The sequence below is a fragment of the Camelina sativa genome, chromosome 14 (assembly GCF_030686135.1).
Source record: "Camelina sativa cultivar CO46 ecotype springtype chromosome 14, ASM3068613v1".
Taxonomy (NCBI): Eukaryota; Viridiplantae; Streptophyta; class Magnoliopsida; order Brassicales; family Brassicaceae; genus Camelina; species Camelina sativa.
Genome location: NC_141893.1, coordinates 12,114,389 through 12,141,986, shown reverse-complemented (window position 1 = coordinate 12,141,986; position 27,598 = coordinate 12,114,389). Strand labels below are relative to the sequence as shown.

The 27,598-nt window shown below is 37.3% G+C and overlaps 6 protein-coding genes across 7 annotated transcripts; 4 read left to right on the top strand and 2 right to left on the bottom strand.

Moving 5' to 3' along the window:
- The first annotated feature begins 231 nt into the window (after positions 1-231).
- LOC104741316 (uncharacterized protein At1g24485-like) lies at positions 232-2,821 on the top strand. 2 transcript variants are annotated; one of them, XM_010462148.2, is made up of 5 exons: positions 232-427; positions 544-1,069; positions 1,366-1,997; positions 2,281-2,433; positions 2,583-2,821. In XM_010462148.2, exons 1-5 carry the CDS (start codon positions 319-321, stop codon positions 2,660-2,662), a joined length of 1,500 nt encoding a protein of 499 aa, XP_010460450.2. In that variant the 5' UTR covers positions 232-318; the 3' UTR covers positions 2,663-2,821. The 2 variants fall into 2 exon arrangements, with proteins under 2 accessions (XP_010460450.2, XP_010460451.2); XM_010462149.2 differs by having other exon boundaries at positions 233-427; positions 2,284-2,433.
- Positions 2,822-4,929: 2,108 nt separating this feature from the next.
- LOC104741315 (ALBINO3-like protein 1, chloroplastic) lies at positions 4,930-8,039 on the top strand. Its single transcript, XM_010462147.3, has 10 exons — positions 4,930-5,475; positions 5,576-5,686; positions 5,780-5,854; positions 6,067-6,127; positions 6,251-6,324; positions 6,414-6,518; positions 6,715-6,822; positions 6,922-7,025; positions 7,099-7,329; positions 7,409-8,039. Exons 1-10 carry the CDS (start codon positions 5,113-5,115, stop codon positions 7,707-7,709), a joined length of 1,533 nt encoding a protein of 510 aa, XP_010460449.2. The 5' UTR covers positions 4,930-5,112; the 3' UTR covers positions 7,710-8,039.
- Positions 8,040-8,059: 20 nt separating this feature from the next.
- Positions 8,060-11,212, bottom strand: LOC104741314 (T-complex protein 1 subunit epsilon). The gene is made up of 9 exons (XM_087485662.1): positions 10,776-11,212; positions 10,065-10,383; positions 9,624-9,972; positions 9,357-9,489; positions 9,223-9,275; positions 9,021-9,123; positions 8,714-8,880; positions 8,502-8,615; positions 8,060-8,423 (listed from the first exon to the last, which is right to left on the bottom strand). The coding sequence occupies exons 1-9, from the start codon at positions 11,116-11,118 to the stop codon at positions 8,253-8,255; spliced, it is 1,752 nt and encodes a 583-aa protein (XP_087341788.1). The 5' UTR covers positions 11,119-11,212; the 3' UTR covers positions 8,060-8,252.
- Positions 11,213-12,111: 899 nt separating this feature from the next.
- On the top strand, positions 12,112-12,959 carry LOC104741313 (anther-specific protein BCP1-like). The gene has a single exon (XM_010462144.3). The coding sequence runs from the start codon at positions 12,435-12,437 to the stop codon at positions 12,801-12,803; it is 369 nt and encodes a 122-aa protein (XP_010460446.1). The 5' UTR covers positions 12,112-12,434; the 3' UTR covers positions 12,804-12,959.
- A 4,314-nt stretch (positions 12,960-17,273) lies between these two features.
- LOC104741312 (protein JINGUBANG) lies at positions 17,274-19,021 on the top strand. The gene has a single exon (XM_010462143.3). It carries the CDS (start codon positions 17,737-17,739, stop codon positions 18,985-18,987), a length of 1,251 nt encoding a protein of 416 aa, XP_010460445.1. The 5' UTR covers positions 17,274-17,736; the 3' UTR covers positions 18,988-19,021.
- Positions 19,022-20,517: 1,496 nt separating this feature from the next.
- Positions 20,518-22,749, bottom strand: LOC147928096 (uncharacterized). The gene is made up of 4 exons (XM_087486009.1): positions 22,477-22,749; positions 22,326-22,389; positions 21,585-21,745; positions 20,518-21,249 (listed from the first exon to the last, which is right to left on the bottom strand). Exons 1-4 carry the CDS (start codon positions 22,747-22,749, stop codon positions 20,518-20,520), a joined length of 1,230 nt encoding a protein of 409 aa, XP_087342135.1.
- Between the last annotated feature and the right edge of the window lie 4,849 nt (positions 22,750-27,598).

Here is a 27,598-nt window from a genome sequence, read left to right as displayed (position 1 = left end):
ATTTCGTCTACAAAAATGTGCCATTTTGTGTCATTACCTCGATCCACGTTTTGATCATATCAAATATAGATATTGTATCTTTTAATTATACATAGTGTTTGCTTTCTAAAGACATTTTGGTAACGCAAATAAAAAATTGCCATGACTATGAAAAATATTATATTCGGGATTCCGAATTATGTTACTTTCTATTCTACGCAGGAATGTATTAGATCAATTGGAAAGGTTTATGGGGGTTTCTAATGTTTTCTTTAGAATCTAGGGGTAAAAAGAATAATACCTTCCACTAATATAGAGCATGCACGTATAAATAAGCGCATGAAAATACACTTTTGTCTCTCGGTTATGGAAGAATCAAACATGGCTCAAGCTTCTTTTATTTGCCTTCTCCTCAGTTTTTCCATCATATTTCTTTCGAATGCAGCCGGTTAGTTATTAAACTTACGTTATACTTCCGATTTTTTTTTTTGGACAATTGGTATTTTCTAGTGTTCTTCAACTTACGTTATACTTCTGATTGAGTTTGTTGTGGATTGGTTTCAGACATAAGCATAGACTGTGGATCATCAAGTTCTCACGTTGACGCGGACAACAGAACGTGGGTGGGAGACACAGACTTCGTAAACACCGGTTTGACGTCTAAATATGCACCTTTAATCAAAACGGATGATTCTCTAACCACACTCCGGTATTTTCCTACGGGAGATACTAACTGTTACTCCAACATTCCGGTGGATAAAGGTGGGAAAGTGTTAGTTAGGACGAGATTCAACTACGGAGACTACAATAAAGAATCCAAGGCTCCGAGGTTCGATGTCGTTTATGATGGAAAACATAGAGATTCCGTCATCACAACGACATTCGTCGGCGGTACTCGATCGGAAGCGATATTTATTCCTGAGAGCGGGAATACCAGTGTTTGCTTTGTCCGTACGCTTTTGAACGAGCACCCTTTTGTGTCTACCATTGAAGTACGGAGGTTGGACGACTCTATGTATACCGATCTTGGTCCCAAGGAAGGTTTCATTCTCCAGCAAAGGACCGCCTACGGTGCCCAAGAATTAGTAAGGTAAACAATACATGTATAAATATGATCATAGGACTTTAATCTAGCGATTAACAATTTGTTTTATACAATATATAATTACTGGAAAATCAATTATATATCTGGCAAACAAAAATCAATTTTATATATATGGTGGGTAGAGACTAATATAACTTTTTCCTTACCTTCTTGATAAGAAAAAACAAAAAAATGAAAAAAAATGAAAAAAAAAAACATTTGCGTGAAGTATATGGTTAATTCCTTGTTAGTTTTTTTTGGATATAAGTACATGGTTAATTAGTAAGCTTACGTTTCTATAGGTCTCCGTTTGATCCTTATGATAGAATGTGGCAGCCGGCAACGGTTGCGGTCACACATCTAAAAAGTTCTGCCATTTCTATCAACACAACAGGGGCTGACAATAGACCACCAGAGATTGTTCTTCGGACATCTTGGTCAAAGAAGGACATGGCTTTCTATGATATAACCCTACCTTTTTCTGGACTAACATTTTACATTGTCATTTATTTCTCGGAACCACTAAGCCTTAGTTCCGACCAAAAGCGATCTTTTAACGTTTACTATGACAACAAGCAAGTGGGTCTAAATGTAATTGTGCCACCTTTCGGGGCAGTGATGCAAGCTTCTCTGAGGGGTGTGGTGACGAGTAGGCTTCCTTATCTGACATTTAAAGGTACACCGGACTCAAATTTGGACCCACTCATCAACGCTCTCGAGCTCTACGTTATTAGCAATAGTGGTGGAAACGGGACGAATTCAACAAGCACGAGCGGTGGAAGCAGCCCTAGCACTGGCGGTGGTGGTGGAAGCAGCCCTAGCACTGGCGGTGGCGGTGGAAGCAGCCCTAAGACTGGCGGCGGTGGTGGCAGCCCTAGCACTGGCGGTGGTAGTGGCAGCCCTAGCACTGGCGGAGGTGGTGGAGGCAAATCCGGTAATTATTATTTATTTTTACTTTTCAAATTATGGTCCCTTTAGAAAATGAAAAATCAAAAATATTTTTTCTTTTTACATGTGCATAAAGGGAAGTTAACTTTGGTTAATCGTGTTTTAAACAATTTTGTAGAGTGGAGAAATAAACCACATTGTCATTTTTAATTATGATCATGTTATGATCAATTGTTATCAAATGAATAGTATTCAAATAATTTAATGATTTTCATATGAGGTAACTGGTTCGAGTCTCCTAATATGTGAAAGTGTTTGTGTGTATGAAGAAGACTCTTCAGGGAAGTCCGAAGAGGAGAAAAGCAGCAACAGCTTAGCATTACCACTTGGTATTTCATTTCCGTCGTTGTTGGTTCTTGCAGCTAGTGGTTGGGGTGCCTGGAACTATTTCATCAAACCCAAGCGCCACCGCGAATCAGAATGTTTGTTTGTTTCCTCCTATTTTTTATTTAATTATTCATTAAATAAACCTTATTACTTGATCAAATAGAATTTATTTGCATTTTCTGGTATAATTTTTATTATAAATTATTGATTGATGTATAATAAAACTTTTAATTTATGGTTGCAGTACCGCTCAAACAGAATATAAACGTACAAGTGAATGTGGGAAACAACATGGGGAATGCAACAGTGAATACTGGGCAATGACGAACGACTTCTACAACATCTTGATCCCATCATCAACCCTCCTATCCCATATATGTTCTTTTTCTTTTTACTTTTCCTAATTTATTGATTATTAGAAGTGATTTTTTTTTAATTTGCAAACAAAATATTAAAAGGAAAAGGGGAGATTTGCTACAATAACCTACAATTTATTAGAAACAACTAAATAACCTATCAAGATTTTAAAATATTTGTATAGCACATTTTTACCTTATTACCCTTGCATATATTACTCATTTTTCTTCTTAACTACATAAATATTGTAAAAATCACACATACAATACTAAATATTCAGAAAATTATTTAAAAACAAAAATTTTAAAAAGGAAATAATTGAAAAACGAAAATTAATAAAGGAAATCATTTAATAAGGGAATCAAATGAAAATGGAAATATTTTTTAAAAGAAAAATCTTCAAAAATCCTTGGTAAATTTTTTGTAGACTTCAAAAAATATAATTTAACAGACTTATAGGTCTGCATAACTCTATAAATTTTGTTTAAGTCTTCGCATTTTTGGTAGACTTCAAAAATATATAGTCAGACTTATAATTACTCTGCAAAGAATCATAGACTTTTGTAAAGTCTTCGGATTTTCGGTAGACTTCAAAAATATAGTAAGCCGACTTATAGTTAGTCTGCGGAGATTCATATACTTCGATAAAGTCTACGCAATTTTGGTAGACTTCAAAAATATATTAAGGAGACTTATATTTAATCTGCGGAGTAATCTAGACTTTAGTTAAGTCTTCGCATTTTCAGTAGACTTCAAAAATATATTAAGCAGACTTATAGTTATTCTGCAGAGTATTCTAGACTTTTGTTAAGTTTTCATATTTTTGGTAGACTTCAAAAATATATTAAGCAGAGTAATCTAGACTTTTGTTAAGTCTTCTTATTTTCGGTAGACTTCAATAATATATTAAGCAGACTTACAGCTAATCTGCGAAGTTCTATAGACTTTTGGTTAAATCTTCGTATTTTCGGTAGACTTCAAGAATATATTAAGCAGACTTATAGATAGTCTGCGGAGTTCTATAGACTTTAGTTAAGTCTTCAAAAAATATTAAGCAGACTTATAGTTAGTCTGTGGAGTTATCTAGACTTTTGTTAAGTCTTCGTATTTTTGGTAGACTTCAAAAATTTATTAAGCAGATTTATAGTGAGTCTACGGAGATTCATAGACTTCAGTAAAGTATGGTGTATTGTAGCAGAACTCTAATATTAATTTTAGCAGACTTGTTTGGTAGTAATTTCAAAAAAATTTCTTAATAGCCATTGTATCCACCTCTCTTTTACCTTTCAGTGGTATTTTTGAAAATTATTAATGAAACGCAGTTAAAATATATTAATAGTAGTTTCAATCTAAACAAGAACAGAGAATTCTAGAAACATAATCGAAGGATATGGGTTCAGAATTAACAATAATTCAGCCAGAAATTCAATAAACTAATAAAAAAGAGAAAGACGTAAGAGATCTTATGTTATAGAAAATAAAGAAAGTCGATTCAAGGTTAATTCTATTACATTAGGTTTTAAACAATTAATATTTTTTCATAAATATTTATATATTGGAATTTAATTTTAATAATTTTATGAACCATATATTTTTTCCATTTGAAAAAAAGGTAAAGGACATTTTTGGTATTATGAAAAGTATTACACAAAAAGTAAGTTAGTCTGACAATAAAAATAAAAAGAGATTAGCATAACTAATCATTAACAAAAGTGGATTACCATAGGTAATTCTCTCAAAGGGAAAATGTTATTTACTATTTTTAGTATTTTCATCATCATATGTCTAACATAACTTAATTCATGAGATGTTTGATGCTCGCAACTAGTTTTTATTTTTCCTAATGTTTGGATATCTCTCATAGAATTCCTCCCAAAAAAAATTGTGGCACCACTAATTCTGAAGTAAACCAGTCGGAGCAACAATCGTTTGGCATTTTGGCAAAGATGAATGACAATGACATAAGAGTTGATTCGGTTGGAAGCAGTTAAAATATTTTGCTAAATTTGATCAATACATTAAATCATCCTCTAACTTTTTTTTTTTTTTTGAACGAAATACATTAAATCATCCTAAAATTGGATATTTCTTTCTTTTTGGGATCATAACTGAAAATTGAGAATTTTTATTAAAAAAAACATACTGTATTTCCCATAAAATTGACCTCCAAATGGCAAATGCCTATACTTTGTGTTTTTTTTTTATATATAAAAAATATATATACATATATATATATATAAGAAAATCAGAAAAACAAAGTTTTGTTTTGTTCCACTTCTCTCCCAGTCGGTCGCACTGAGACGCGAAGCTAAGAACACAAGTTACAACACAACACAACACAACAACAAAATCCAAATCCTTTCTTCTAAACCAAAAACCCTAAAAAACTCTCTCATACCTTCTTCGTCTCTCTAGAGATGATGATGGCTTCTTCCATATCCCTAAAGCCCGCGACGAGCCTTACCCTCTTATCTTCTTTCTCCACAGGCAAAGTCCTCCACTTCCGCCGCTCCCGTTTCACCCACTCACCGTCTTCGTCTTCCTCGTATCGTTATCGGACTCTCGTAGCTCAATTCGGGTTCAGACCAGGTTCGTTCCCTGACCCAGGTGACTCTCTCGATTTCATCAAGGACCATGCCGAGAATCTTCTCTACACGATCGCTGATGCCGCCGTTTCGTCCTCTGAAACCTTTGAATCTGTCGCTGGCACTACTAATTCTGCCACCAAGACCAATGATTGGTTCTCTGGTATAGCCAATTACATGGAAACTATTCTCAAGGTATTCAAAAAAGTTTTCTCTTTTTTACTTTCTTCTTCGTCTTTAGAAAGAATGAATTTTTTATGTGCTGTTTAAATTGGATTTGAATTGAATTTTGCAGGTTTTGAAAGATGGGTTATCAACTGTAAATGTTCCTTATTCATATGGTTTCGCTATCATTCTATTGACTGTGCTTGTGAAGGCTGCTACGTTCCCATTGACGAAAAAACAGGTTTTTTTACATTGATTTCTTCTATATAACTTGCTAAGACAAGACACAATTGTTAGTTGTTGTTATTGAAATGGTGGTTTTTTTTTTATATAGGTTGAATCTGCTATGGCTATGAAATCTTTGACGCCTCAAATTAAGGCTATTCAAGAACGGTACGCTGGTGATCAGGTGAAAACCCTTCGACACTGTCTTTTTTCCTCATGCCTTTCTATGTCATGTTACATCAATTTTTGAGTTGAGGGATGTAAGGAAAATGTAGGAGCAAGTGTATTGCTGCTATTGGTTCCATCATTGTGGATATTATTTAGCTTTAAGTCGATGAATGTAGTAGCCCTCTTATTAAAAAAATGAGCTTTCTGTTTTTGTGTTCATCGTTGCAGGAGAGAATTCAGCTTGAAACTGCCAGATTGTATAAACTTGCTGGAATAAATCCCCTTGCAGGTACAGTTTGTTGCTTCAGATTCTCATTTGTTTTTCCATTTGAGACAACTGTTTGAACATGTGATTTTTCCATTTGAGACAACATTTTTGGTTAAGCTATATTATTTTCATTTTATCTGTTAGGCAGCCTTCCCACACTAGCCACAATACCCGTCTGGATTGGGTTATATAGAGCCCTTTCAAACGTTGCGGATGAGGTACCTGGAACAAACTATGTTCTTTGTTTCTGTAAGTGCCTCGAGACTGTGTTCTGACAAGTTGTTGGATGCTTGGTTCTAACATTAAGGGGCTCTTAACGGAAGGATTTTTCTGGATTCCTTCTCTTGCTGGTCCAACAACTGTTGCTGCAAGACAAAATGGCAGTGGAATCTCATGGCTGTTCCCTTTCATTGTAAGTATCAATCTTGAAACTCGATAGTAAGTGGTGTAGATATTTCGAATATGGAATCTTACCTACACTCCTCCCTTTTGTTAACACTTTTATTAACTTTAATTTTTTAAGCATATAAAACTGATTGAAGAGGACTTGAAGGGAGAGTAGTCGGACCTCATTGCTGATGTCTACAAATGTCCATTTTATTTTTCAGGAGGGAAGCCCACCTCTCGGATGGCCAGATACATTGGCATATCTCGTCTTACCTCTATTGCTCGTCTTCTCTCAGTACCTCTCCATTCAGATCATGCAGTCCTCGCAGGTATAGCATCTTCTGGAATATGTGATAGTCTTATTAGTAGTTTCCTCTAGCTTGAACAATTAGTTAACTAATTCAACCAATGACGAATCCTTTCCTCAGAGTAATGATCCAGCCATGAAGAGCTCACAAGCAGTGGCAAAGCTTCTTCCGCTGATGATTGGCTATTTTGCACTATCAGTTCCTTCTGGTTTAAGTCTTTATTGGTGAGCAGCAGCAACTAATTTTGTTTTTTTCCCGTGGGGTTTCAACTTCTTAGCTTGAAAAGTGCTTTTGTAGGTTGACCAACAACATTTTGAGTACTGCACAGCAAGTATGGCTTCAAAAATATGGTGGTGCCAAGAATCCGGTGGAGAAGTTCGCTAATTTGGTCACAAAGGAAGATAAAACTCAAAAAGTTGAGAAGTCGATTTCAGAAACGCTGGTTCAGAAGTCTGTTTCAGAAATGAAAATGCCAAGAGAGAAGGGTGGTGAAAAACTGACGCCAGAAGGGCCCAAGCCTGGTGAAAGGTACTAAATGTTACTGAAATGTGTCATCATTCGTTACTAGATACTCTGTTTTTTACTGACGCGTCCATGTGATTCCCAGGTTTAGGTTGCTCAAAGAGGAAGAAGCAAAGAGACGTCGAGAAAAAGAAGAGGCGAGGCTGAAAGCTGAAGCAGCTCTATTAAATCAGAATACGAACAAAGTACTAGAACAAGATGGAATATCTGATACAGCCGCTGTCCCTGAAGGAGATAAGGAAAACACCAAACTTTCTGCAGTGGAAGAAACAACTGATGGCACTGTCGCTGTGAATGGGAAGCCATCCATTCAAAAGGACGAGACCACAAATGGGAAATTAGGCGTCGACCAAGATATAGAACAACACCATTCTCATGAAACATAGAAGAGATAAACACTCCTCATCAAGACTCTTTGTTTTTGCGTTGAAAGACCAAACACAGGAAGAGGAATTGAGACTTGAATAAGACAAGAGGAACCATAGTATTCGGCCTTTTAATCCCCTCTGCAACAGTTCGGAGTTTATAGATCTCAAGAGTGGGAACATTGGTCTGTTTAAGGGTTAGAATTTGTGTACAATGACACTAGGGAATGGGTTTTTTAAGTCATAGAAACGTTGGTTCATTTGCCTTATATTTTTTATGTATACGCAGAACTACGTTTATCTTCACTGGTTTTGCTTTAATACGAATATAAAAGAAAAATCTGAACAACATTGCAAGACATGTGCTCATCTCTAGTCATTTGTGATCAAATTGACAAGAAAATGGGAGCAAGGAGAGTTTCAATCTCTAGGGCGATGTTCTTAAACAAAAATCTTGCAAAACTAAAGGGAAACAAAGGATAATGATGTTCAAGAGTGCCGAACGCTAACAGAAAAGCAAACAAAAACACCCAAGCCAAAGGGTTCTACAATGGTAACAACACATCAGTATTCAGAATTGGAGATGACGTCATCGATCTTCAGAATCATCTTGACGACTTGTGTTGCAAGCAGAATCTGCTGTTGTTTCCCGATCAATGTTTCAAACACATTTTGCTCCCTCATATCGTTTGTTCCCACGTCATTGCAATCTATCCCATAGAAGGGGATATTCTCCTGTTCACCAAAAGCCAAATTTTGTTGAGTCACCAAACAAGTCAATGGAAATGGATAATAAGCTTATCAGTCACTTACCTTAATTTGCTGAGATTTAACCGCAGAGAGTGTCTCAATTGGCTGTAATCCACTGTTCTCTGCAAGAGCCATAGGGACAGAGTCCAAAGCTTCTGCAAATGCTCTAATTGCATACTGCAAATAGGTAAAGTATTTATACATCAGCGTTAAGATTTTGTGAAACAAATGATTCACTTCAGAATCAAAGACAGAGAGAAAAAATAATCTTATACCTGCTCAACACCAGGGTATTTATCAGCAGCTGCATCAACTGCTAGTGAGCATGCGATTTCAGCTGCACCACCTCCGTATACAATTGATTTGTTGCGGATGAGATTCCTAGCCACACACAGAGCATCGTGGATACTACGCTTCGTTTCTTCTATCATCATTTTGTTACCTAAACCATATCCCGTAACAAATTGTTAGAACAATCAATTATACAAGCACATTAGATTCCATACATAGCTGTTATCTCTCATCAGCTATTCAAATGTCAAAACAGAGTTGTTAATAATTATAAAAGAAAAAACTAAGTACCTCCACGGATGAAAACAGTGACAGCTTTTGAGTTCGCACAGTGCTCAATATACAGCATTCGTTCCTTTGTTGTGCCAAAGGATTTTTCACGAACCACACCGGCCTGAACATATCAGGAAATGTGGAGATTCAATGGTCTGTTTAAAACATATAACACATTCCATTCATTTTACTGGCAACACCTACTGAAAGTAAATAATACCTTCCCTAACTTCTCTGGTGTCAACTCCTGGAATCGTGGAACAATTCTACCGCCTACATAAAGGCAAATTATCTTATCAGCTCTGCATAACCGATAAAAACACTAGCAGTAAATGCTTTGAGTAATATAATTACCTGTGGCTATTGCAATAAGTTCTAATTCAACACCCCCGACCCATCTGACTGCAGGCAAATTCCTGTGCATCAATAGATGGTTTGCCTCATCATCGAATCCCCATTGGCAAATTACTAGTGTAGCACCAACATCCTGGAAATATTAAAACATAAGTATAATACATAAGAAATGCATTCCGGTACTAATCATTATTGTCAAAAGCACTTCTCCAGTGGCTCACTCAACATCCAAATGACAACAAAAAATATTTACATATTAAAACCTACCTTGCACTTCTGAACCATCTCATCGAAATATTGCTGCTCTTGTTTCCGCAAAGTCTCAAACTTCTCCACAGTGTCAATGTCCACCTTATGCTTAGTCTTAGGCTTCGGTGGCTCAAAGGGGCAAGTCAAAATGGCAATGTGCGCATCTTCAATATGCTTTGGCATTTGTGGATGACTCATGTCTTTGTCAATCAAAATTCCATATATAAGCTCGGTGTCCTCCAACTTTCCCCCGACTTTACCTTCTACTTTGATCAGATCTAAATTAACATCCCTCCTCTCTAAATCAGCAACCGCAAGAACCGCTTTAACAGCAATCTCAGCTAAGCTACGCTTGCATCGATTCACACTGCAGCAATGAGCAACAAGAAAAAGTTAGGACAATATCCTACAAACCAAAAAACCAAAATAAGCAGCAACTATATTGAAAAGGATTATTACATCTTCGAGGACAGAGTTGTCATGCATGTTTGAACGAGGGGCTCAAAATTATTAATGTCGAATTCAAACTTCTGAGCAATACGCTCCAAATGCTCAACTGCCACTCTAGAAGCCATTTCATATCCTTCAGCAATACGGATAGGATGAATTCCTCTATCTAATTGACGTTCAGCTTGCTCCAGCAATGCACCAGCCATGACAACAACACCTGTTGTACCATCACCAATTTCATAATCCTGACTCCGCGACAGTTCCACCATTAGCTTTGCAATCTGGTTGTCAACATCCATTTGCTCCAAGATAGTTGCACCATCGTTTGCTAGAGAACAACAAAACAACAGCTAGGTTATAAGCACGATACAGCATTAGTTAATCAAACAGAAAAACAAACCAAATGCTTCACATGAAAAAGTAGCAACTAGTGTTAACAATATCCGTATCTTTGCAAAACTGATAAGTTAAATGAGCTCCATGACCACAACACAGTATACATTAATCAAAATGCTCCGAACTGTGAGATTCAATAGCAATTTCACTGAACTAAGCAAGCTCACAGACATAGCGAATCGATTTTCATAAACCTAGATGGATCCATTTCTATCAAACTACTGCATCGACAGTAGTAAACTCTATTTCAAGCATACAAGAACGAAAACTAAACAAATCCAAAAAGCAGATATGAAGAAATCTAAAAAAAAGGGAGAAACGAACTGATAGTGATGTCTCCGTCAGGTCCCTGAAGCATTTTGTCCATTCCTTTAGGTCCAAGAGAAGAACGAAGGATCCGAGCCACGGCTTTACCAGCGGCAATATTGGCTTTCTGAGCATCGATGCCTCTGAGACGCGTCTTCTGATCTTGTTCCCTTAGTATGATGAACGGACGCCCGAACTCATCGAACGCTAGCGCCATTTTTTCTTGCTTCCCTCGATCCGATCGAACAACAGATCTTGTTTCTTTTTTCCTACTCCTCAGAGAGAGAGAGAAAAAAAAAAGTTGAAATGGGAAAAAAATAAAAGGAAGAAGAAGAATGTCTCTGGAAGATTTGAGAGGCATGGTAAAGAGTGTAAAACCCTAACTCGCTGTTGATGGCAGAATCGTAAAATCGAAACTGACTCAAGCGCCTAACAATATTTTTGGGCTTATGGCTGAAAGCCCATGTGATACATGATGTGAGTTTATATACCTTAGTACTTAATTGAAAACTGTATATTGAGCAACTTCAAATGTTTATGTTACTAACTTACTACGAAAACAGTAGTAATAATTAAAGAACCAAACTGCTATATATATATATATATATTTTTTTTTTTTTTGGGCAAAACTGCTATATATATTAGCCGTTTAACACTAGCTAGCTAGTACGAACCCTCATTCTGATTTGGCTAATATGATTATCAATATACATTGTATTTGGAAATTTAAATAAACTTTAGTTTTTAACTTGGTTAAACCCACGCTATGTCGCGGAATATTTTTCTGAAATTGTGTTTGTGTTCTAATTCAGATAAACAAAAAAAAAACTTCAAATAAAACTAAAATCTTGTATAGTCTACATTCTCTATTACACATGTTTCCTTCAAAAAACCTAGAGGATTAGTAGTGTAGTTAAACCTAGAGGTTTTTTAAACTAAAACCTAGTGACTTTATTGTAATGTGGTGATTATGTGTCTATATACGGAGACTAAAACTCAGATGGAACTCCGATAAAAAATCTTCGTGCTCTTACATCTTTTGTGTGGATAGACTAGGTGATGAGTAAAAGTGTTAATTAGGCTTTTTGAGTACTATTGCGTTACAAACAAAATGAGCAGTTTCATGCGTCTTTCTATATTTGACAGTACATCAAAATTGTTATCAAGTTAAAAATGATAATATGAATATTTAGAGACAAATTCTCCAAGCCCAATCCCAAGATTTGAGAAGTTGTTATCTTGATTTGATCGTCTTTATATGTAGGTTTACACGTCTCTTAGTCCAACAGTGTAGGTCCTATATTCATAGTTTGGCTATTTAAGAAGCTCGTACCACTCGCCCAATCATATATATGATAATATCGAATGAATGGTTTCATATTCATGTTAAAAAAAGAAGAAGAGAGAATGATTTCACATTCATTCCCACTGTCACCACCCAAAAAACCTATATCTGCGCAAATCCGTTTTTAGGTACTCCAGTAGATCTAAAATTAGATTTGTACGGTAATCCTCCTTCGTAGTTCAAACGTTTTCTATTCTTTTTTTGTCTTAATCACAAAAAAGACAACTATATATACACATCAAACTCATTTCATCCCCAATCATCACGATCTCTAAACATCAAATTCTAAAATAAATTAACAAAGATCTACGTAAGAAGGAGAAGAGAGAAGAATGGGTCGCCAAAACGTTATCGTCGTGGTCGCCCTCGTCTTCATGGCCATCCTTGGCCTGGCAGCAGCTGCCTCTTCCCCATCTCCTTCAGCGTCTCCCTCCAAAGCTCCGGCTGCCTCCAAAACTGATCATGACGTCGAACCTCCAGTCACCGATGACCAAATCGGAACTACCGACGACGATACAGCTGCAGCCCCAGGTGATGATGACGTTGCAGTGGCTGGTCCTGTAGGAAGTGACTCCTCCTACGCTAGCAATGGACCCTCAGGCTCTGACGATTCTGCCGACAACGGTGGTGCGGCTGCTCTCGGCGTCTCTGCCGTCGTCGTTGGTGTTACATCCATCGCCGGTTCTTTCTTGTTTTTCTAAGGTGGGCATTGTTATGATAAGAAGGTTATTTTGAAGGATTATAATTTATGTGTATGGATGATTGTGATGATCTTGTTGTATTTTGTTTCTCTGTTGTTATGAGAAACGTTATCTTTGTAATAATACCCGAAAAAAAAATGGAAGTTTACTGTTAAACGGAAGCATCCACACTGCATAAAAACATCCTATCCAGTTTCCTAGCTGCCCAACTCTACCCATTTACTTTTTTTGCAAGAAAAATATTATTGGAAGGGAATGAATAATCTAAGATTACTCAGTGAGTTGGGTAACCTTGTACATGCAAACCCCTATCCAACTACTCCAACATGGCTACCCCCATGCAACGATCCCTAGACATGACTACCCCCATGCAACGATCCCCAGACATGGCTACCTCCATGCAACAATCCCAAACATGGCTACCCCCATGCAACAATCCCAAACATGGCTACTCCCATGCAACAATTAGAATCACACAATGCGGAAGCGATTAGCAAGCAAGATAACAAACAACAATCAAGCAAGCAAGACTAGAAATGACTAAGACACTTGACACTTCTAGACACTTAGTCACCATTGGCTATCTCAATACAACTCCCAAAACTCAAAGGGAATGAAAGTACTAGTGATGATACATTACATGCACACACTATACTTCACCACACATGCGCAACCTAGGGCCCAATGACCTTCTGTCCCATCTCCCCATTCCACACCGCGTTGAAACCACAAAGGCTACCAACCGGATCACCACACATTTTGCATCATCATGCAATAGATCAGACTAGTTTCTCACTAGATGTCGATTGTCCTTGCCACGAGACCGCGAAGGTTAGCTCGCCGGACTACCTCATTCATTTTGGGGACAGAAGTCAATTGCTAGTCCAACATGACACATGAGAACTAGCTAGACAAGTACTAATTCTAAGTCTACTAACAGAAATAATTAAGTACTTAAACTACAAATAAATATTTGAAGCAAGAATCAAACAATGCATGCAATAAAATCAAGCAAGAAATTCACCCAAAAATTCTGAAGATGCAAGAAATAATTATTCTAGCACTTAAGACCACAACTACATGCATGTAACTGATCAAACACACAAATAAATATTAAGAATAAATTCTTAAATATTTTCCTTGATATGCATGTGTTGCTAACAAATTTTCTACCCTTTTAATCATGCATACAAACCAAGTTTTAGTCTCAAAATTATACAAGATAATTATTGCATTTTCAACTCTTCACCCATTCTTATTTCCTCCCTTTAATCGGTTGGAAATTTCATAGAGAGATGCATGAATGGTCATCCTTTCCGGATCTGACCTTGCAAGCAACTCAAACCACCTCTTTTATGCATGCATGACTTCTAGACCAACTCAAATCTACATGCAACAAGATTTGAATGCATGATGGTCTACTCTTATCCCTTAGCTCAAAGACATGTAGATCTAACTAGATAAACATGCAACACACAACCAATCAAAGAGAAATACAAGAGCTACCGAGCTCATGTACCCTCTAAACACACAAAACCGCAACTCACAGTGATTTAAGCAGAGATTTGATTGAGTCGAGCTCCACCACACCGCAAATCCGACAACACCTCGCCTCCTCTTTCCCCTCCTAGCTCCGACGAGCTTCTTCTTTCTTCCTTGCTCGGAAAACTCTTAATTTCTTCTCCAAAAATTTTGAGAGAAAAGTTTGGCAAGACTTTGGAGTTTGAGAGAGGTTTGTCGAAAATGAGAGACCAAAGAGGTTATTTATAAGCCCTTGTTCGAGTTCTTTGGCTAGGCAAGTGGCAATTTACGTTTGACAAGTGGCAGAAATTTTGCATGCAAAACGCTCCCAGTCTCACTCACTCGCGCGTGCATCTCACTCTCTGGCGGAAGCCACTTAATCGCGCGACATGTGGCGTCTCACTCCCATGCAGAGAAACCTTTCCACTTCCTCGTTCATCCGCGTCTTTCTTGCGTCCCAAGCTCCAGCGCTTGCCCGCAAATCGAAGCTTATACGTCTGCGGCTTTATTTCCTCGTTAGTCATCGGTCCTTCCGTCCGTGACATCGAGTTTTTCCCATCTGTTTCCGGACTTCTCGTTCGTGACATCGTCTTCTCTCGTCTGTGACTCCGACTTTTCTCTTCCGTCTCCGGACCTCTCTTCCGGGACTCCGACTTCTCTTGTCCGTCTCCGGACCTCTCGTTAGGGACTCTGACCTCTCTCGTCCGTCTCCTTGGTCCATTCTACGTCCTTCTCACCATTTTTCCACGGCTATTTCTCCCTTTCCCTTTTCCTTTGACCTTTCTTTGTTGTCCTCAACCATCCATCGTCCAATTCACCGGATGCCCTAACGGTTCACGTCCGTTCTTCGGTCCTGGACCATCTCGCGACTTGGTAACTTTTTCCGCAAGTCTCCTGGTCGTTTTTCAGGATTTTCTTTTCTCCATCTTTTCGATGTATTTCTCCGTCCTTCGGACACGTTTTCCTTCGTCCGGTACGTACTTCTTGATACGGGTCATTACATTGACCACCTTTAATTCACTTCCTTTCTTTGATGCCAATTTAGAAAGAAAAAAAGTGGTCCCAAATAGCGAGATTGGGAATTTGCGATGTTAAAAACTTGAAGGTCGTAACGATAGACTACTTCACCGTCGCTATTTTTGTAACATTTTTTCCAAATTAATGACAACAAATTTAAAATGTGGTCTTCAAACGATGGATTGTATTCGTCTCCATTTTTTCAGAATTTTTACCTAACAAGTAACAATAACGCGCGTATCTTGTTTTGGATATCAGCAAATTGTAATTATATTTGTGTTCAGGCCCCAAATATATAAGCAATTTAGCATGGAATGTAAAAGGTGTGTGATCAGGCGCCATTTCTTGGTTGGGTTTGGGGATCTTCCACTATAGAAGAAGCTCAGCGAGGGACCCCATCAACGAGTGAAGAAAAGAGCCGTACGCGTGGTGCATACGGATTCGTATTGGTGTGTGTAACCACTTTTGGTCCTAACTCAACTAATAGTAATACCTCTTTTCTTTTCCTTTATCTTTTTTCTTTCTCGATCTCTTTTGTGATCTCTTTAGTCTTATCTATGAAAACACCACTTCGTATTTGGGGTATTCTTATCAAGTATCAACACAATCGTAAGCTTCATTTTCATATATTTATCATACTTGATAGAGAAAGTTCCACGATCACTAGCCGTCCAGATATTCAAAATTTTGTGAAATAGCTTTTTAACGATTTTTTTTTTCTTTTTTCCTTTTTAGAAAATGGCAATGTAAAGTGCTAGTTAATAATATCTAGGTGATGATGATATGTGGATAAATTATGTAATTTAACAATAAAAGAGTTTTTTTTAAAAAGCATAGGAGTCCTCTTCGAATTTGACAACCTATTGCAAGATATTTAACTTTACATAATGTTGTTCTAAGTAAAGAAAATAAACGCTCTCGTTCCAACCTAAAGATAAGGCCACCGCTCACAATGGTCTAACCAACACTTAAAAAATCACTTCTCGGATAATATATTCCCACCATAAATCAAGACGAAATCCTCAATTTTATCTCTACAGTGTGGCAACAACTTTTATCTTTAGGGAGATCTCAGTCAAACAACAGTGTCGCAACTTTCATACAAAGTTTTCTTGTTTTATTTTAACATATACTGTCTTGTGTACTTTGAATTATATCAAGGAATAACGAACTTCTGTTCCCATTTCACTCAAGTAGGCTTTAAAGAACAAAATCATGCCCTCCCCCCCCCCCCCCCCCCCCGCCCCCACCAAAAAAAATGAACATACGTGATTTCCTAATCGTACATTCAATTAACACACAAAATAATTGCAAATCTATAATCTGAATCGTACCAAAATAAAGAATACATAGAAATCAGAATCCCATTTATTATTTGCCCCCCCCCCCCCCCCCCTCCCATTAAAAGTCCAAATTTATGATTTTTTGACTCTACAATAATTCATGAGTACTCATGAATTTTGTAAAAAAAAAAAAAAAAAAAACGTTGATAAGTAACGGCGAGATGGTTCCCCTTATTACAAAATCGAAGTAGGTTCAAAGAAGAAACAAATAAGAAAGACGCAAGAGCCTTCCTATTATGTAACCTTCCACTATTTTGGGCTGGCAACTACGGTCTCATCGCTGCTTCTTCCCAGTCCACTCCAGATAACGACCGACTCCGACCTTTCCTACTTAATTTTTTTTTCTACAAAACTAATTTTCTATATCTTTTGGTCATCGGCTTGTGTCTCTCTTTTGACAATTGACCCCATTTTCATTGTGTCTCTCTTTATTTAGCCACTTTCCAGCAACGATGTGACCAATCTCATAATCATTTCCGTCCAAGTTTCCCACTCATGCACTCACACCCATTTATTACAACTCACACAACTATTCAACATCCGAAAAAGTGCTATAAATAATATCTTCGAAATAATGTTTAGCAAATTGATAATACAAAACAACACAACACAACACAATCGGCTCATAATTACTTGGGTCCTACTCTTTCCTTAACCCATACTGCCAATTCACTACCATCCAACCTCATCAATGCTGTAACGCAAAACACCCCAATCTCTCATCCTCTTTACTTTGATTGTTTTCAAAGTTTCTTGTTTCTTTCTTTCTCACCACAAAACACACACAAATTGGCTATTTGACTATTAGCTCTTGTATTTACAATAATAACCCTCACTAGTCTATATAAGTACAAAACCAAATGTACAACAATCAAAAGTCTTTTAAGTTTAAATAACACCCAGAAAATTAGTAAGCGCCGCTCTGTACTTACCTGCCACGTGGCGTATTCTCTCTGCACGACGCGCTTGTTTTTTTCTTTCCTATTTACACAATCTATCTCCTCTTCTTCACTCAAACCAAACCTTCTTCTTACCAAACATAGATCGAAACCATGAGAGTTATCTCAAAGCTGTTCGATTCAGACAAAAGAAAACGAACACCGAAACATTTAGATTCCGGCGAAAGCGCCACGTCTTCATCTTCACTCAGCGACGCCACCACCGGCTCAAGCAGCCTCCACAGTAGTCTCTCTCTCCAGACTCTCCCTTCAGTTCCATCTCTTCAGAAAATCCCCTCCGCCACCGTAACCGTCTCTCACTCCGTTACCTCTTCTTTCAAACTCCGTAAACGGAGTCTCCCCGTCACATGTCTCGCCGTCAACGGTGGTTACCTCTTCGCCGTCTCCGGACACGAAGTGAGCATCTACGACCGCGACATGTGCGCTCATCTCGACACATTCAACGGACAGGATCCTTTCTCGGGAACAGTCAAATCCGTCGGTTTCTCCGGTGAAAAAATCTTCACGGCGCACCAAGACGGTAAGATCGGAGTTTGGAAACTAACGGCGAAAAGCGGTTATAAACAGTTGACGACGCTTCCGACTTTAAACGACCGTCTACGACGTTTCGCTCTCCCTAAAAACTACGTTCAAGTACGCCGTCATAAAAAACGTCTCTGGATCGAACATGCCGACGCCGTCACTGCTCTCGCCGTTAACGACGGGTTCATTTACTCTGTTTCTTGGGATAAGACTTTGAAGATTTGGAGAGCCTCTGATCTTCGTTGCAAAGAGTCTATCAAAGCTCACGATGACGCCGTTAATGCCGTCGCCGTCTCTGCAAACGGCACGGTTTACACCGGTTCCGCTGATAGACGTATCCGGGTCTGGGCTAAACCGACCGGTTCGAAACGTCACGCGTTGGTCGCGACTTTGGAGAAGCATAAATCGGCGGTTAACGCTTTGGCATTAAACGACGATGGATCGGTTTTGTTTTCCGGTTCGTGTGACCGGTCTATTTTGGTTTGGGAGAGGGAGGACACTTGCGATTACATGGCGGTGAGAGGTGCTTTGAGGGGACATGATAAAGCAATACTTAGCTTGTTCAACGTCTCTGATTTGCTGCTGAGTGGATCTGCTGATCGGACGGTTAGAATTTGGCGACGTGGATCCGATTCTAGTTATAGTTGCTTGGAGGTCCTTTCTGGTCATACTAAACCGGTTAAGTCGTTGGCGGCGGTTAAAGATACGGAGTCAGACGGTGTCGTTTCGATCGTCAGTGGAAGTCTCGACGGAGAGGTTAAATGTTGGAAGGTCTCCGTCACCAAACCGGATCATTCATTTTACACGAATCTTGTTCAATAAATTAATTACATTTGTTTGTTTTTTTGGTTGAAAATTATTGTTTTTTTAAACAAAAAAATTTGGCGTTTTTTAACAGTCATTTGCAAAAAAAAATGAGTAAGAAATAATTGAAAATACGTGCCAGTGCAGAAGAGCGTTATCAATAATGTTACTATTAGAATAACATGGTTATTAATGGTTAAATTTAGATACAAAGGATTAAAATTGGACAAGTTGACACACCTGCACATGTTCTTCAGGCGTGGAAATGAAGATGTGTCTATGCCACCATGAAACCTGGGGGAAATCTAATGGGGAGATGTTTCATAAATTTGCAACTTTTTCTGTATTAGATTCTTTATAGCTAGGTTTGTGATTGGTTGTCAGACAAATTATTCATGTTTAAATTATGTTTGGACTCATTATAATATTCACATGCAAAAGTCCAATGAACCAAAGTGAGATTTGTCAAGATAAATATATTGATTGGCTTACGCCAAAACGAGAAGTCAAATGGCCCGTGAGGGTTTGTTGATAAGATACCGTAACTGTCCTTTATTTTATGATATAGAAATATCATTTGATGAATTTGTTAAAAACAGAGTGAGATTTATCAAGACAAAAGGTGTACTTTATATTGTTTTTCATCTCTAGCGAGGTTAGAAGTTGAGAAGATAGAGATCATATTGTATAATAACGCTTTAATATGGTTAGCAATATTTGATTTGAAAGGATAACATTTTAAATCCGCATGTACTGTATGTCTCAATTTCATTGGTATATCATCAATGAAGGATTTTATTACATATAACTGGCTTAGCCATTAACTTAAAGTCTTAAATAAAATGGGATCTCTTCCAGTCGAGCTGGGACGGTATCTAGCAATGGGCAAGATTAAAATTGTAGAATGCACCATCACGTACATACTGTTATCTATTCGTTGAGAATGCACAAAGCAAAACAACATTTTTGGACAGTGAAACATATCTCTTCCCTATATCACTACAAAAGTGGAGTTATATATCCATATTTTTTTGGAGTTATGATGATTCATTTTGGCGTAAAATAATAAAGTAGTACAAATTTTTAATGACAGGAAAGATTAAAATAAACATAAACTACTTGGAAAAACCAACAAATAAATACAGTAAATGGCAACTTAATAATAAAAAGGACAAATTAAGAGGGATCATTAAATGCAACTTGTAAATAGTTTTACAGAAATTGCATGATACCATACATTTTCATTATTATTATCGGTCAAACAAGTACAGTATTGATTAGTTAACAACTTAACATGTTGCTGACATATTACAAAGAAAATAACTTGTTGCCAACCCATTAATAATACTCGAGTCCGAGTTATAGGACGTCGCGTTTTTTTTTCTTTCGTCTGAATGATATTTTTATAAACTTTGAGAACCAACGTTTGATTCAAAAAACAAAAAACAAATGATTGAAAACAATCATAATACACGAGAATCAAGGTAAGATTTTATCGACTTCAAAAACCGCTTGTAACCAAAAAGGATAGCCTTGAGCTACGTACGATTATGATCGATCATCCCTGATGACACTTCTTGCTATACGTGAGACTCCAAGATTAGCTTTCCTTTCTTCCACTAATACCTTCCAAGCTGGAATAAGATCTAAAGCCTGCAGTAAGAGTTCCGATTGTACCTTAAAGTTTGGCCATGGAGCAGGACGTAAAACATCACCTACTAAAACCTTTGATTCCATTGCAAAAATTACTCTCCAAACCCCTAAGTTCTTTATGCTTTCCAAGGTCCAAAGGATACTTCTAGTCTCTGCTTCTTCCTTTGAATTAATATCGCTAAAAGAGCTTCTGCTATGTAGCAGGTTTGTACCTTCCGAGTTTCTCAAAACCCACGCTGCACCACAAGTTGCTTTAGCGCTATCCCAAGAGGAGCCTATATTGCACTTAAGCCACGGTTTTTCCAGGGGTCTCCATCGTATTGCCTTGGTTTGGTCTGCCTTTTGCATCCTATTCTCTTCTTGAGTGTCCGCTTCTTGAGCTAGGAACCATTCACCTGCATCGTCACTAATCTTCTTTACCAGGTCAGGGACAAAGAAAGTTTTACCCTCAAAAATCAAATTGTTAAGATTTTTCCAGAGTAGCCAAATTATCCATGGGAAGGTTCTTCTGGTAGAGAGAGGTATAGAGGGATTTTTGGTGAGCTCCAAAACCAAATGGACGTTTTGGTAGATAGAGTTCATGTCGAACCCATTTTCCGGGAGAGGAAACCCTGAGAGTGCCCACACCTATCTAGCCAGTGAACACACGAAGAGCAGGTGGTTTATAGATTCGCCTTCCATACCGCATGTCTGACAACGCGGGTCCATTTTCATTCCTCTATAGTTAAGCCTTTCTGCCACAGGACTGCACCACTTACTGTCTTCCACAGAAATATTTTAATTTTGGATGGGGCAAGAGTCTTCCATATTCGGTCTTTGATTCCATTTAAGGAGGTTTGCATCATGGCTAAGAGTATCTGATCTATTTTATACACTTGACAAGCCAACCAATAACCTGATTTGACACTATAGTCTCCCGACTTGTTGTGTTTCGAGACCAGGAAATCTGAACAGGAAGTTACCGGTTTAGAAGACCGAATCAGCTGCACATCTCTAAGGAAAAAATGATCATGTAAAGCTTCCAAATCCCAATCTTTCGTGACTGGATCTATCAGATCCATCACTTTTAGCTCCAGGTCGACCAAGATGTTCTTCATGAATGGAGCTCTAATTCTATCATCCTCTATCCAAAGAGTGGTCCAGACATTTAAGGAGGATCCGTTTCCCACTCTTTGTTTGAGTCCTTTTTCTAGCAACTCTCTTCCAAATAGAATACTTCTTCAGGCAAATGACGGCCTAGTACCACAAGCCGCTGACAGAAATTCGTTGTCCTGGAAATACCTGCTTTTCATTAGGCGAGAGAAAAGTGAGTCAGGGAATTATATTAATCTCCAGGCATGTTTTGCTAACAAGGCTTGGTTAAACAATTCAATGTCTTTAAACCCCAGTCTTCCTTGATCCTTAGACAAACACATTCTCTCCCAAGCGATCCAATGAATTTTTCTTTGATTCTCGATAGAACTCCACCAAAAGGAAGACATTGCACTTGATAGAGACTCGCAAGTAGATTTAGGTAGCTTGAAGCACGACATAGCAAAGACAGGCATTGACATTGCTACTGTCTTTAGTAGGATCTCTTTGCCTCCTTGAGATAACTTTCTTGCAAACCAACCCGAGAGTCTATCCTTACATTTTTCGTGGATATATTCTAACATATCCTTTTTTGGATCCACTAAAGCATTCTGGGAGACCAAGATACGTACCCGCACCTCCTTCTTTAGTGATACCCAGGGCTGCTTTGACTGAATTCTTGACACCTTCTTCCACCTTTTTTCGAAAAGTGATAGAAGATTTGTCCAGGTTGATGACTTGTCATGTGGCTTCTCCATAGATCTTCAAAATGTCTTTTATTACTCCACATTGATCAGCAATCGCTTTGCAAACAAAGAGAGTATCATCTGCAAAGAGCAAATGATGGATTGCAGGACCCTCATCAGAGAAGCTCATACCATTTAGATGACCTTTGATTTCTGTTTGGTTCAAGAGATGAGTGAGGCCTTCAGAGCAAAGGACAAATAGAAAAGGGGAGAGGGGGTTTCCTTGTCTCAGACCACGTTGAGGAATAACCAGACCATGTGGTTGTCCGTTAATTAGAACCGAGTAAGTGATTGTGGTGACGCATTTCATTATCAACCCCACCCATTCCGTGTTAAAGCCGAGAGCAAGCAGTAGGAACTGAATATAGCTCTATTCGACTCTGTCAAAAGCTTTGGACATGTCTGTTTTGATTGCCATGTACTCCTTTGATAATGAGTTATGCGTTCGCAAGGCGTGGACCACTTCGTGTGCAATCAGAATATTATTTGATATCAGTCTATCCTCCACAAAAGCTGACTGATTAGGTGAGACCAAGGTTGGGAGCAGAGGTTTCAGGCTTGACAGTAGAATCTTGAAGATATTCTTGTACATCACAGAGCAAAGACTTATGGGCCTCAAGTCTGACATGAGAACTGAATTGAGTTTTTTTTTGGAATTAGACAAATGTGGGTGAAATTCCACTCTTTCTGAAAATTTTCTTCTTCAAAAAAACTGAAAACCTCCAATGTTAACTGTGGACCAACTATCTCCCAGTATTGTTGAAAAAAGAGACATGTCATGCCATCAGCCCTTGGTGCACTGGATGCTTTTACCGCAAAAACCGCTAGTTTGATCTCTTCTTTTGTTACTTTTGATGAGAGGGTCTCATTCATTTCTGGAGTAACTCTAGGGATGAAATCCTCGAAAAGCTCTGTAGGGTTGTCCGGATACGAGGAAGTGAAAAGCTTTTGAAAATAAGAGGCCGCAATATCTCCTTTTGAAGCTTCCGTCGAATGAACTATCCCATTAGAATCCATGAGTTTATCCACTCCATTCCTGTTTCTGCCAGCTTTGACCGATGTGTGAAAGTATTTAGTGTTTTTGTCACCTGAGTTATGCCAATTTCTTCTACACTTTTGTTTCCAAAAGTTCTCTTCTTCCATGTGAGCTAACACCAATTCTTTCTGCAGAAGGGCCATAAGAGAAAAGGATGGATATCTGGCAGCATGTTCCACCTCAATATTTCCTTGGATCAGGTTGATTTTTTCTTTAGCATTCGTATTGTTAACCTTTTTCCAATTACTCAAAGCTTTTCTACGTCTTCGTAGGTGTTCCAACATCGATTGACAAAAAACTGAGGAAGAAGCAGAGCAAGCTTGTTGTACTGACTCCAGAACCAACGGTTGATGTAAAATCCTCTTGTCGAAACGAAATGATCCTCTGTAAGAGTCTTGAGAGTTGAAAAGGTTTAGTAATACTGGCCTGTGGTATGATCCTTTCTTCTCCAGGAATTTCTGATTAGCTTCTCGGAAAGTCTTAAGCCATTCCTTATTACCGAAACATCTATCAAGTTTGCATTGTATCCAAAGGTCCCCTCTCCTGACACCCCATGTGTAACTATTACCTGAGCTAGGCAGTTCTGTCATGCTACTCGCTTGTAACATAGTAGAGAAGTCTACGAAGGAACTTTCACTTCTTCTAGGTCCTCCGAGCTTTTCACCATTGTGGAGTATCTCATTAAAATCACCTAAAAGACCCAGTTTGCCTTCCTTTGCAGTCCTATTCTCGTGATCTTTTCCCATACCAGATGTCTAAGCTCATTTCTTGGGTTCCCATATATATAGGAGACATAAAACTTGAAATTCTGAACGACTACTTCCAAATCCATGATATTCTTATTTACAAAAGAAAATCAATGCTGGTGCTTTTTTCCAAAATAAGGCTAAGCCACCACATCTGCCCACTGGTTCAACCGTATGTACATAATCATACCCTAACCAAACTTGAATATCTACAAGAACATTCCTAGTATTCATCGTCTCCATTAAGAACAGGATCTCAGGAAAATGTTTCCTATGCATTTACATGAGACGTTGAACTGTCAAGTCTTGAGGCCGCCCCAACCCTTGGCAGTTCCAGCTGATCATGCTCATTAGATCCTGGACGACCCCTCATTTGGGATCACCTCGGGTTTTTTGCGCTTTGCGACTTTAGTTGAGCCTTCTTTGCCTTCTGTTTCTTTCCTCTTCACTAAGAGACCTTCCTTCATCTTGTTAGCCTTTTGTAGACTAATTGGCTCAGATGAATCTGACTTTTGATGAGCTCTTTTACTGATATGGGGTCTCCTTCTAGGCTTTGCTTTCTTTTGTGTTGTCCCGGATGTACCCGGTTCAAAGAACCCTGATACATATTCTGTTGAACAACACATAGCTGAAAAAGACGATTTCGGGTAGTTGACCTAAGCTTGTTGAAAAATTCTTCCGATAGCGGTTCTTTCTTGTATCGAGGATTGATCAGAGTTTTCTGCATTCTGTGTGGAGATGACTGGAGAGTTGGTGAAATTGTAGTCGAAGACCAAACATTTACCTCTGGTAAAATCCGTAGGACGTCGCGTTTACAACTTGGATATACAATAATGAGTTTTTTCAACTTAACTACAAGTTAGGATCAAAATAGTTACATTCCAATATTGAAAATTGTTCCTTTAGGCCGATATATCATTGCAAAAATAGAATTAAACATTGCAAATTATAATCTTTTTTTCTATAGTACAAAACATATTTTAGTATGTGATTTCAAAAACTTTTAAAAAGAGTTCTAAACTTTTTATCATCCAACCAAGTTTTTTTTTTCTGATCAACTTGCTAAATAGTTAACTTTCAAACCACTTAGTATTGGTCGAACTATTTAAAATGTGAGAAAGGAAAATTTTCTAAATATGTAGCAACAGTTTTAGAGACATAGGGACTGATTGGTTGCATTTAAACGTAGTGGTTGCAAACGAACCGCTCTAGTAGCTACCAACCACTTAGTGGGGATCCTCGTACATGGTGAATAACCAAATTCCAATTGAAATGAAATACTTAATATTAATTATATAAAAAAAACTCAAAATTTCAATTGAAATAAGCGGTTTATAAGAGTGGTTGGGTTTAGTGATTAGAATTAGTGTTTAACATAGATTTTGAGTGGTTGGAAGATTGATTGCAAACTCCCTTCTACATGGTACGTTTGTTTTGGGTGGTTGTACAGTAACCTCTTTTGTATTATTTTATTATTTATCTTTTGATAATTATATTATTAAATATTTAATTTGTCTATAAACTTTAAATTTTAATGTACATTACAATATAAATATTTGTAATTTCTGCTATTTCAATAGATACTTGAATAGTTGTATTTTTATTTTACAAAAATGCATTTTTTTTGAATTACTAAGAGGTTCCGGGTCTAGGCCCGTACATCCCCTCAGGCCAGAGACCAGAGCATTTTATATGGTCTCCTCCCAAGCGTTATCCCTCGAACCAGCGACCTCTAGACTTTGCTAGAGAGTTTTTACAAAAATGCATTTTAATTTAATCATATACTACATAACCAAAATTTAACAAATTTCAGTATGTTAAGCGTTCATAATTTATACCTTAAAACTTATATATATATATATGGTATTCATATTGTAACTATATTTTTTAGGTTTCATTATAATTTATTGGTTTATTAATTTTTCATGTTACAAAATATTTTATCTTCCATATTTTTATTATTTAATTAAATTAATTTTCAACTTTTTATAATTTAATATAATTCGTACTATTCAACTGCTATAATGTTACCAATCAAACTAAATACTCAACCACTCTCTTATACCACACCATCTTTTCTTTCCACTATTTCTAACCGCTTTCTTTTTAACCGCCTCTTTTACAACCGCTCATAATTTTTTAACCGCCTCGTTTAAACGTAGTCACCAATCAGACCCATAAAAAGGTAAGAATGACTATTGAGCATTATCTATATACTTTATTATAAGTAATAACTTATAAATGATTATAACAAAGATAATTTACATAATTTCCTATTAGCTTTTTAATTCTTATTTTCATAGTTTAACTAATGTTATTTTTTTTGTATTGTTATTTTATAATAATATATATCTCAACTATTAACAGAAATATAATATATATATATATATCGCATTTTTTTACTTTGTTTTTGAATTTCACATATAAACAATTACATATATATTAATTATCTACATTTGCATAATAATCATAGTATTTATGCTAATACTATTATTCCTTTTTGTTAATTATTTCTTTTACTATTTGTGATGTTTCAGTCAAGACAAATATATAGACTGTCTTGATACCAAAAAATATATAATCTGTCCATCACACATTTTACAAAGAAAAGGAATGAGTAGACATATCTTGTGTGAAGTGGACAAAGTTGGCACATACCTTGGTACGTGTACGTGACCGTTAGAATGAAAAGTAGACATGCAAGTTGCCAACTTGAGCTCGTCTTATTACAAACAAAGTCGTTTCTCATGATGATAAACTCCTTTTCTAAATATTCACAGATATTAATCTTACATCGATCTTAATATTATTCTCTTAAAATCCAAGATCTAGTGGCCCAAACTTTGGCTTCTTATATATTTAGTGGAGAAGATGGGTTTCCGATTACGACCTCAGACCGAAATACTTCAGAATCGGCTAAGTTCGAATATAACTGTTTGAATATGGATTCATGTGTGTGCATCTATTGTCGCAGATAATTTAAGAAGAAGATGACAAATATAGAAAGTGTATATCTAAACAGCTATTGATATTTATTTTTTGTTTAAACTATATAGACAATATATACGTTACGTGCATACATACAAAACAGTTTTATGTTAGTGAAACACGATATTATTATTATATTATATATGGACTCACTTATGGTCTGTACTGTCTCACGAACTCAAAGTTTAATAAATAGTAGTACGTACTCTACTACAGTATCTAACAAGAATCAATAATAATAACTTATAAAGTTTCAAGATTTTTTCTACGTTTTCAGACTACATTTCTGCACAATTGAGTACTATATAATATGTTCACTCGTTCTTTTAAGTTTTAGTATGAGCATTGACTGTCGGCAAGTGGAAATAATCAATTTATCATAAAAGTAC

Bases quoted from the DNA above. Each gene is read 5' to 3' on its own strand.
- LOC104741316 (XM_010462148.2), top strand. From the start codon at position 319: ATGAAAATACACTTTTGTCTCTCGGTTATGGAAGAATCAAACATGGCT. The intron at 428-543 runs GTTAGTTATTAA...GATTGGTTTCAG, and splicing joins ATTTCTTTCGAATGCAGCCG to ACATAAGCATAGACTGTGGA. The intron at 2,434-2,582 runs GTTTGTTTGTTT...TTATGGTTGCAG, and splicing joins GCGCCACCGCGAATCAGAAT to TACCGCTCAAACAGAATATA.
- LOC104741314 (XM_087485662.1), bottom strand. From the start codon at position 11,118: ATGCCTCTCAAATCTTCCAGAGACATTCTTCTTCTTCCTTTTATTTTT. The intron at 8,616-8,713 runs GTATAAGATTAT...ACCTATTTGCAG, and splicing joins AATACCCTGGTGTTGAGCAG to TATGCAATTAGAGCATTTGC. The intron at 8,424-8,501 runs GTAAGTGACTGA...TTTGGTGAACAG, and splicing joins TTAAATCTCAGCAAATTAAG to GAGAATATCCCCTTCTATGG.
- LOC104741313 (XM_010462144.3), top strand. From the start codon at position 12,435: ATGGGTCGCCAAAACGTTATCGTCGTGGTCGCCCTCGTCTTCATGGCC.
- LOC104741312 (XM_010462143.3), top strand. From the start codon at position 17,737: ATGAGAGTTATCTCAAAGCTGTTCGATTCAGACAAAAGAAAACGAACA.
- LOC147928096 (XM_087486009.1), bottom strand. From the start codon at position 22,749: ATGAAATGCGTCACCACAATCACTTACTCGGTTCTAATTAACGGACAA. The intron at 22,390-22,476 runs GTAATAAAAGAC...TTTCGAAAAAAG, and splicing joins CGATTGCTGATCAATGTGGA to GTGGAAGAAGGTGTCAAGAA. The intron at 21,746-22,325 runs GTACGTATCTTG...CTCTTTGGATAG, and splicing joins CACTAAAGAAGGAGGTGCGG to AGGATGATAGAATTAGAGCT.
- LOC104741315 (XM_010462147.3), top strand. From the start codon at position 5,113: ATGATGATGGCTTCTTCCATATCCCTAAAGCCCGCGACGAGCCTTACC. The intron at 6,128-6,250 runs GTACAGTTTGTT...TTTATCTGTTAG, and splicing joins TGGAATAAATCCCCTTGCAG to GCAGCCTTCCCACACTAGCC. The intron at 6,519-6,714 runs GTAAGTATCAAT...TTTATTTTTCAG, and splicing joins CATGGCTGTTCCCTTTCATT to GAGGGAAGCCCACCTCTCGG.